Below are 10,169 nucleotides of genomic sequence, written 5' to 3'. Positions count from 1 at the left end.
CTCACCTGAAAATATCTGAAGATTGCTTCAGGTGGTGGTTTATGGACTTCCACCTAGCATGGATTTAGTATTTGTGGTCTCCTGCTAAAGGTCAGCCTTAGAAAGGCATAAATCCAGTTTCTTAAGCAAGACATTTAAAAGTTTATTGTATAGAAACAGGTACACAGAGCTTCTGAAAATACTTTGGTGTATTTCACTCCAACATTATTAAGCTTAGTTTACAAAACTCTGCTCTTCCTCAGGCAGAATGCTTTACTATCAGTTTTGAAATGTACTGTAACAAAGAACAAAACACGTTAAGGCATCACAAACTAAACCTTAATGACATCTTGGTAAACTAATCTCCCTGCTTTTTTAGAAGCTCATTATATACATACCTGCAGCCACAATCAATGATACTCGCAGTGGAATATTAATTTCTTAGTTTCTCAAAACCAACTGCCATTGAACAGTCTTAAACAGTTTCTTCGAACACTTCTGAAGCCTCATAGGTGAAGGATGTTGTTTAAACATCTATTATTTCACAGGTACCGTGCTTTCAAATGTTGTTAAAACAACATAAAATTCTGGGAACGTAAAACTGCCCAAGCAGAGCAATGACATGTCGCTGACTGAATCTAAAATAACTTCAGGTGCAAGACTTGCTTAAGAGGGTTTTCACACTTAAGGGTTCTTTGGGGAAAATATGCCAGAAACAGCAAACGTAAGTGACTATTGCTGTTTAGACTTGCTTACTTAAATAACTAATCACTGAGTAGCATCTTTTAAATATACATGTTCTGAACAGGAGACTGCTCCAAGTTTGCAGTGACTGCTCAAAATGCATTCATTACAAAAGATATGTACATTTGTATAAAGTTTACAAATTACTAACATGCACATGAGAAGAAGTCAGCTTTTCTTGCATCTACTTCTTGTCAGCTCATACCTGCAAGACAGATACAGCAAGTAGTTACAATAGTTACAGGCTTTTAATAGTTTTAACTGGCACAGCTGAGGAGGAGACGGCTGCTTTATTGCTTGTGCTTTATAGGCAGTGAGGCAAGGGAGAGTTCAAAGATGACCTCAAACTTCCGTTGTTTACCAGGAACTTTGAATGAGTAATTTTTCTTCTACTCTCGTAATTGTTATGTGCCTACATAAGACACAGGCTCAAGTCAGGCCACAGGGAACTGGTTTTCCTGTCTTGCTGACCAGCATTATTTTACTGGCCTTGTGGATGGCAGCTGCTGGACTACCCACACTGCATTCCTTGGGCTCCTTCATTGAAGGAGAAAGAAGAAGAGCTACAGCCATTAACTACAGACTTAGGAGAAAAAAAAAATCACATTCTTAAGTATTAGTCCAAGGCAAAAATTAAGGTTTTTAAGCCTGAACCACAAAGAACCTACAAGCAAAACTCTGAATGGCATATCATAATAGCTTTTATAAATGCTTTGTAATTACAGTTTTATCATATTTATATACATTGCCAACCAGAGTATTAATTAAGATCTTCCTACACATTATAATTTGTTACAAGTATACTTTAATAAACATAATCCTTTTACATATACTTGCTGGTGGCTTTTATTGTAACTTAAAGTATGCTAAAGACTAATTGCCATGTAGGCCTCTTATTAAAACTCAGACAGTTTCAGAGGGCAGATATTGCACTAGTAACCAGACTAACATAAAAATTTGATAAAACTACCAGATTAGTACAAGTTAGGCCAGGGTTTGCATGCAGAATATTCTCCTTGCTCACCAAATTACACAACCCATTTATCATCACTCCAACACAAATTTGGAACAAAGCAATTAGCAGGGTTTGAAAGTATGAAGATGAAACAAACTTACCATTGTGCAAAACCTTTGATTAAGTCTTCCTGTGACAAGTCAATCCGCACCTTTAAAAAGCAAATTTTATTATGTTATTCAGCATACAAGTTTATTAGCAAAGTTAACATCCTCCCAGTCAGCTGCACTTAAATTCTAGGCCTGCAGGTCAGGGTCCAGGGAGATGAGCTTTGTGCATTTCCAAAACACGGGAATTAGCCAGCCTCAGCCTTGAAGCTCAGTTTCTTAATAGCACTACTTAGGAATTTTTCCATCATGAAAGAGATGAGGGAAGTATACTTTTCACATAATCAAAGTTGTTCACAGAAAACTTGAGCGTTGCTGGAAAATTCTAGGTTTTATCACAGGTCATTCTTGGCTTCATGTTTGCACTACTTGAGAGGTTGCCCAAATGGGCAGTGGAGTATCCCAAAAGCATTTTTTTATTTCAGGAATACCCCTTTTCAATGAAATAGTGTGGCTTATCAATCACATGATGAGACCATTCAAGCTTCTACAGGGTTATAGCTTGATTTAGGCTGAGAATTTGGTGGAAAAAAGTTGCTTTCAGATTGCTAGTTCTGTTATTCAGACTTAGTTACTAGAATTGCAGTTCAAGATTAGAAGACTCTCTCAACCTGTGCAGTTGCATTGTGAACAGTGTAACTTGTTTAAACTTACTTTCCCCAGTTCCCTTCTTTCCTGTGAAATGAATGGCCTGCTGTTTTTCACTGCAATGTCTAACGTCCTTTTCTTAACATCTTCCAAAGATTCAAAAAATTCAAACCTAAAAGTAAAGTTTTGAGAGGACAGACTTAAGTCAAAACCCTATAAGCATCAGTGGCCAGAATACAGTAATTTTAACAGAGAAGGAACATAGCTTTACAGAATGACCTTTACGGCACTGATGAATCACACCCAAAGTTTGAAAAGGCTCTACTGTTTATAAACCTTGAGAACATTGTTGCTCAGCCACAGCAGGTTTTAATAGGGTAAAAGACTGGTTTGGAGGACTGACCTTAATCCACATGTGAACAAAGCCTATTCTCCACGGAACAGAAAAGCCAATTTAATAGTTAGATTTTATTAACGTTATAAGAAATCTCTTCCAGGCCTCATGAAAGAGCATGACGTTCTGTTGATGATCTGTTCACCATGCCAGGGGGATGAAGGAAAACATACATCCACAATGAGATGCTATTTACTGACAATCTTCCCCTTCCATGCAACATCTATTACTCAGAGGAAATAGGAGAGCCAAACCCCCAAGTTTACAAAGTAGGCTTATACCACATTAAGAGACCACAAAGGAAGAAACCTGTGGCAATTATATTCTTAATGATTCTGACTCATGACTGGCACACATCATCTAATGCAAAGTCAGTTTTGTCCATGCTAAATCCTTCTGGTTCTGCCCACCTAAATAGTTTTTCCTTAAGTCAGAGTTGTAAGACAGGTAATGTGTTTTGGAGCTTAGTATTGCTCGATGTATTATACTTAATTGATGTATAGGATCTGCAATACTGGGGGTGAGGGGAAAGAGATTCTGCTCCTAAAAAGTGCCAGCTGTGCTGGCACTATATCAGTGGAGTAATTGCTAGAGGAGTTCATGAAAATAGGCAGAAGCAAAATCCACAGCTCTAGATAGTGACTAGTGTTTTCAGTGTCAATAGGGGATGGATTTAAAGTCTTTTCTCCATTTCCGCCCTATCCTAACACCTACAGAAAAGACCAAACATTGGGGGAAAAAAATGAGTTACCCAATATTCACATATTTTCACATATGTGTATCTTCATCTAAACAAGAGGATAAAAAACACCTTTCAAAATAGCTCTACTTTTAAGCGTTACCGTGATGGACTTTACACCAAACACACTCCACTCCACTGTCAAAGCTGTGGGCATGGTGACAGCCAGCAAAGAGGTGGCAGCATTTTGACCTGCTTCCACTGGGTCTTGAGAACATCCACCCGCCCATCTGAAGAATGGCCTAGTCTCAAAGCACTTTATATTTTTGCCTCTGGCTTTTGGCAAGATGTGAGACTATGCAACAGGCAAAGAAGAAGCATGAACAGAGAAGCAGGTTTTGTTAGGTCCTGAAATGGAAAGATTAACTCTGCAGTGACTCAGTTAAACATAGGAAGGGGAATGTCTGTGTCCCAAGCAGCAAGCAGCATCCCCTAGAGTCAGGGAAGAGGGTGAGGAGGTGTGTGCTCCTAAGGAGGGAGGAACAATATTGTATACAGGGAGAAGCCAGCCCAAACTACTCGCACATCACAGTTCAAGTGCCATTTTTTCAGAAGACCTGCAAAAGTTCGCATGATACAATCCTTCAGGCACAACAGCTGCATACCTTATGTGAGCCCTTTCATTAAACAGAGATTGTAACTATTTCAGCAGCAATCATAATTAATATTTTCTTACTTTTCATCATACTGGGGGTTCAGAGTTTTTTTCTTAACTGAAGTCTTCTTTCTGCTTGTCCATCTTCTATCTGGAAGCAGGTATATACGAACGTACGGATCTACCCCACGATTAGAAGAGGGTACTAAGTTTCTGTTAAAAGAAATAGTGTTGACAAGCAAGACAGTTTCTCTCACTATGTGACTTTTAATGTGTTGTCACTTAGAATCAGACCCAGCCTTCCTGAGCAAAACATGTTTATCTAGGGAGCTGGAATGTAAGCAAAAAATAATTTTAAGGCTGTGAAGCTTCACAAAATTTTCATTATTGAAAGTGTGCCACTTACAGGGGTACTTAAAATTAACATTTACGATTCAGCTGTAGGTGTCAGTCCTTGACATGACACTTAGCCCTCGTTCAGACATCCCATCAGTTGTTGATGGTGTTCAGAGGAAGTTTTGGATGGCTGAAAGGGAGCGTAACACAGCGAGCACTACTCGCTGGCCGCTTGCAGCTGGCATTGGCCAGATGTGGTGGTTTCCACCAGCCTGAGCCTAGTGAGGCTGCACAGACTGAAGTCAGCCAAGGCGAAAGCACCTCAGCTGGGCAGCTTACACTGCCTGCAGTTCTGGTCCAGCTTTGCTGAACGTACAGCAGGCATGGAGAGCTATTCTCTACTTTACAGACAGATGCAAAGCAATTGTCAGCGTTACCTGCAGCCATTGACCAGCACAATGAGACTCTGCCGTATAGAAGCATACCGCACTGTGAGCTGAATCTCTCCCAGAGGCATTGCGGTCCCACTGTAAGACAGACAGTCCAAGCTCTTAAACACAGCTACTTAAAAAAGCATGCACAGTCCTAACAGCACGGAACAGGGCATGAGCTTCAGAGGCTGGTGATGCATTTTCAACTAAAACCAACTTTCAGAGCACTATTCCTTGCATTCTGGCATCATAAAGTTTGCTTCCTAGAAAGCAGCTGAACCACAAAGCCTGCACAGAAACAGCCGTCCTGCTGGCACCAGCAGTGCCCAGCACACCTTCTATACCGGTGCTGCTCTCGGTCCCGCGTTGTAAGTGTCCACAAGAGCACCTGGCTGGCCTGCTGCTGATGCAGCAGCAAAGCAGAGATTAGCACGTGCTACACGACTCCTTCAAGGATGCTTGTATATGCACACTGTGACCCTGCCGGTACCTCACTCTGCATGTCATTAAAGTGGTTTTCAAAACCCAAACATTGTCTAACAACAGCTAGGGGTTTATAAATGAGACCCTGTTCAGAGCTAGAAAATTTGCAGTCTAGAAATACTAAACTGAACAGCCAGAGCTGGGTTCAATATTCAGGCTGATGCCTAGTTTGAGGCTCTCTTAATTGAGACAAACCTTTTTTGCTATTTCTGCTCATTAAGGGTTTGGCTAGCTCAATTTTTCCCCCCCCAAGACAGATCAGGATTTCCATCCTCCTCGATGGAGCAGGCTACATCTACATCCTCACATTTAGCACTGTCGAAGGACAGACACAAGTGCACCTATCGGGGAAAACTTTGTTCACTGCATTACAAGAGTCTCAAAACTTGCTGGATCCAATGGAGCATCCAAAATTTAAAGCAGCCAGATGTCTACCATGAGTTTAGGTTTTTACATAAGTGGAATATTCAGACTTCCACTTGCCAGTTTAAAGGGAAGTGCTAAACCCATGAGTGTTATGGGACCCAGGATATTGTGTGTGAAAGCCTACTAACTAATATAAAGCCAACACATGCAGCACCTCTTAGGAGAGCCAGAGAAAAGAAATGCATCCACTCTACACCTGATCTGACAGTGACCCTGGAATACTTGTGCCAGTTTTCTGTAAGGTGATCTGAGACCTCAGACTCCAAGTGACTTAGCAGTCTTGAACTCAACTGAATGCAACAGCCTCCCATAAAACCTAAACCTTCTCAAGAGAGGAACAATTCAGCTGGAAGAACAACCTACTTATGAAGGTCCAGATTGCTGCTACTTAAGTCAAAGCAAGAAGAAGGCAGAGAACCCAGCGAAGCAACGCTGGGCGCAAGCCTTAATTCCTGTATGACCGGCAGTGTGGGCACTACTGCTGCTCTGGTTTGCAATGCTGCCGACGGTCGATGCTCTGGATTTTGCTCACTCTCCGTCTCATTAAGGCCAGCAACAGTTTCACTTGCTACAGGCTCTGCTGAACTGTCATTTGTGTCCACGTCTTCACTGCTGTCCTTTTGCGGCACAGATTCAAGTGCTGCAGAGTCTTTGCTCACAGGAGGTACTTTTGAGACTTCTGGCTTCGGCGGGGGGACATACTTGTGCTGGTTCCCACCCTTCTCCGTGACACGTACGGGACCTTGCTTCGAGGCAGCGACACCTGCCTTCACTCTTTGTGGATCGGGTTCTTCAACACGCAAGGCCTAAAAATCACAAGGTAGAGAAATGAGTGCTGCTACCAAAGCACTGGAGTTAATGCCAGCGTTACCAGCTAGGCTGAAACTTCACCACAACACTACTGGTTCTGGAGAGCAGGAAACTGCCATTAGAGATGAAAGGGGCCTGCGGGATTAGCTATGATGTTCCCTTCCCTTTCCTACTGCACATGTATTTAACAGTGCCTAAACACTGATCCACAGCACTGTGAGAAAGCACTTCCAAAGTGTTACTGTGTCCCACTGCTTTGCAGCTTAGATTGCCCCAGCTCAGCTCCACTCTTTACCATCATCGGAGGATTTTCAACATTGGCACTGCCCTAAACTTTAGGGAGCCTCAGGGGACAGCTATCAGCTCCACCATGCACTCTTCACTTCAGTTAAGGATCTTTTCACACTTTCACTCTTCACCTGCAAAGCAAAACTGCGTTTCTCCTCTTCCACCTTTCATCTCTTTTGCCTGGCTAGAATCCACTGAAGAAGCAAAGTCAATATGGAAAACAACTTACCCGCAACACAAGTTTCATCTTAACGAAGCTGTCTGAACTGGAATGATCCAGCTGAAATCTCTGATCCAGAGTCATGTCTGGGTCCTTAAGCAAATGGGAGAGAGACACCACTGAAGTTCCCAGGACGCTATCTCGATCCTTGTCTTTTACCTAGAAAGAATAATTTTTTTTTAATCAGAGAGCAAACTGGTAAGCATACCACTGGGAGAACAGTAAAGCAAGAAGGTACTTCAGACAGAGACCAAAATTAGCTTATTTACTTCAAATAGGTCATATCAACATTTTGTAAGTGTAACCGATTAGTATGTTTGGAGGAAAAAAAAAAAAATCTCTAACTATGCAGAGAAGTATCTCCCTTAACAGAAAAAATAGGTCCTGAAATCTACTCGAGTTTCCTTACTTGCTCTGGAGAAAGTGTCTTCAACTCCAGATGCAGCTGGGATGGCAACTGGTCTACACTTTTGTGAGGTTTTTACGGTCACAGCTTTTTTAGCCTTTCTAGCCTCAGTACACCTTTGAGGTTCACATCCACTTCTGTAGCCCAGTGAACAGCCACAGACCTGGCTTTGACTGTAACGTGTGATAGTGAGACACGGGACATCATAAGGAGGCAAGATACCAAGGTAAGGAGATAGGACTCTGGTTGAGGAGTATGAAAGCTCTGATTTCTGACAGCGAAATGTTCAGGGCTTTGCAGCACTCGTGCCTGTCCAAAGCCTCCTTTGCAGTTTGCAGCCAGAAACATCCCATGCTTTGTACCAAGATATTAAGCATTACAGGATCCCTAGAGCAAAGGTAGGTACCAGCATCATCTAATATAGAATTGTCCGTGCAACAACAGGTGCTTCTTCCACCTTTTTAGCAGGACCATTTCAAACACGGGCCCCAGTAAAAGCACACAGAACGACCAGCACTGAGATCACATCCATTGTAAAGGAGGTTTCTTCTTACAAACGTACATTCGGTCTCCAAAGGAAAGGCTTTTCTCTCACCTCAACGTGCAGTGACTGGGAGTGAGCACTGTGGACAAAGAAGGTGAAAGCCTGGCCCCACGTGGGATCTTTGTTGAAATTGCAGGTCTGCAACAAGACGATTGTGGCATATATGTTAGCAATTCTGTGAGCAGCAAACAACACCGTCACACCGATCACCGGAGAGGGCCACAGCGACCCTCCTGTTTTATTCAAGCGATGCTACATCCCAGCCATACGGGAAGAGTGAAGTTTCCTAGCGCGATGTGTGCAGAAGCCAAGTCTCTGGCAGAACCCGAACAAGTTCTGCGAGGTGTGAAAATGCTGAAAAACGCGTCAGGTGAGCCGCGGCTGGCCCTGACCAGACCAGCATCGCCTGGAGCGGCGGCACCCGCCAGCCGCAGCCGGGCAGCGCTCCCCGCGCTCCTGGCAGGCAGCGAGCGTGCTGCTTGCAGCCCGCAGGCGCCCAGGGCAGGGCTGCGGCTGGGGCTGCTCCTGCTCCCTCAAACAGCTGCCTCTGCCAGGCCGGAGCGCTGGCAGCGAGGGGAAGGAGCACCCGGGAAGGCTGGAAGTCACGCCTAGCTTGGGAGAGGTAGGAGATGTGGTGTGGGAAAAAGCCAAAGAAGGTAAAAATTCATGCGAAACCCAATTTCTGGCTGGAGAAGGTAGAGGAAACAAAGAAAAAACAGGTGAGTTTTGGGGTGGATCCACCCATCCTGCATGCTTGTGCGCAGGCAGCAGGATCCGCTCCTGCCGTTGCCTGGTGCCCGAAGGAGCAGGGGGCCTCCCCCGCGCACATCTGGCTGCAGCGCAATAAACAGCAGCTACCGGGAGGGGAGTGTTCAACACTTACTCATTCGTCAGGTGAGAATAAACATTAAGTAACAACAAACTGAAAGTGAACAGGAGGAGATCCAGATACATTTCGTCCAGATTAAAAAAGAAAAAAAAAATCAGTACAGTTTCTGTGCAACGTAGAGGCCAGGAGACTCTCTGATGAGGGAACAGATGCCAGTCTGACACAAATGACACTGCCCTGAGAGGGCACGAGACAGACCGGAGACCTATCAGCTTTCCCTCTGCAACCCTCACAACCTGGTAGCCATGAGCACAGAAATACGCATCTGCCCAGCAGACGGGCTGGGACACAGCCATTAAAATTCGTGCACAGGCTCAGCAACGTGGTGCTTCCACACATCAGATGACAGGCTGGCCTCTGCAACTGTCACCATAGCTACAGTGCTGCATGTCACCTGCGCCGGCCCTGTCCTCTCCTAGGGACACCTTGGAAATAGTTGTCCATAAAATTGAAAGTATTTAAGGAAAGCTGAAGAGTCAAACAGCCTCACCTTGCTTTTCTGAGTCTTGTTCCCTACAGTGAGCAGGACAAAGGAGGAAGGCTCTCGTTCCATCTTCTGTCATTTAATACAAGAAAAAAAAACAAAAAAGAGGCATTCATAAATTTACAGGCAGCAATTTCAAGCCATTACACTTGAAGCTCTTTGCTGGACATGAGTTTTTCAGACTTGGGACACCTGAGCTAACAGTACAGTATGCAGGAAAGATTCCAGCCATAACACAGTGTACTCTTACCCGCCACCACCAAGAGTTCACATCTAAGCCAAATCTTTATGTATCTAGGTATAAATAGATAAGCAGCTAAGTATGTCAGAAGCCGGGAGGAAAGCAACAGAAAAAGAATAAGAGTCTGTGGACAGTGGGGAGTCTTCATCCTTCCCTGATGCAGAAATGGTTTCCTAGACTCACGACTCACTGTAAAGCAGCTTATAAGCGAGTCGCTGGCACTGAATGATGATTCCTTTCCAGAAGAAATAATACTGAACCTCTTGTGCCAAGCCCTTCTCTTTTGTATTAATGCTACAATATCCAGCTTGGGGGTGGGGGGAACCCTAGGGGACCCCTTCCTGCCCCTTCCCAAAAGTGTATTAGCATCATGTCAAAAATCATCCTTGCAAAGGCTGAGGATTTGGTCTGGGCATACGACAAAGAGGGTACACGAAGAAGTCCAGAATG

The 10,169-nt window shown here is 43.9% G+C and overlaps 1 protein-coding gene across 1 annotated transcript in view; it reads right to left on the bottom strand.

Annotated features, from left to right (window-relative positions):
* Nucleotides 1-117: 117 nt before the first annotated feature.
* ESYT3 (extended synaptotagmin 3) overlaps nt 118-10,169 on the bottom strand; it is a 35,499-nt gene continuing 25,447 nt past the window's right edge. Inside the window, exons 15-23 of the mRNA XM_064514659.1 lie at nt 9,485-9,550; nt 8,157-8,243; nt 7,165-7,314; nt 6,201-6,643; nt 4,935-5,024; nt 4,243-4,374; nt 2,500-2,605; nt 1,840-1,889; nt 118-928 (exon numbers count right to left, since the gene is read on the bottom strand). Of these exons, the coding sequence (XP_064370729.1) occupies nt 892-928; nt 1,840-1,889; nt 2,500-2,605; nt 4,243-4,374; nt 4,935-5,024; nt 6,201-6,643; nt 7,165-7,314; nt 8,157-8,243; nt 9,485-9,550 (1,161 nt within the window). The 3' untranslated portion in view covers nt 118-891. The remainder of the gene's footprint in view (nt 929-1,839; nt 1,890-2,499; nt 2,606-4,242; nt 4,375-4,934; nt 5,025-6,200; nt 6,644-7,164; nt 7,315-8,156; nt 8,244-9,484; nt 9,551-10,169) is intronic.

The sequence above is a fragment of the Dromaius novaehollandiae genome, chromosome 7, assembly GCF_036370855.1.
Source record: "Dromaius novaehollandiae isolate bDroNov1 chromosome 7, bDroNov1.hap1, whole genome shotgun sequence".
NCBI classification, from domain to species: domain Eukaryota; kingdom Metazoa; phylum Chordata; class Aves; order Casuariiformes; family Dromaiidae; genus Dromaius; species Dromaius novaehollandiae.
The sequence above is the reverse complement of the archived record's forward strand: the minus strand, read 5'-3'. Positions and strand labels throughout refer to the sequence as shown.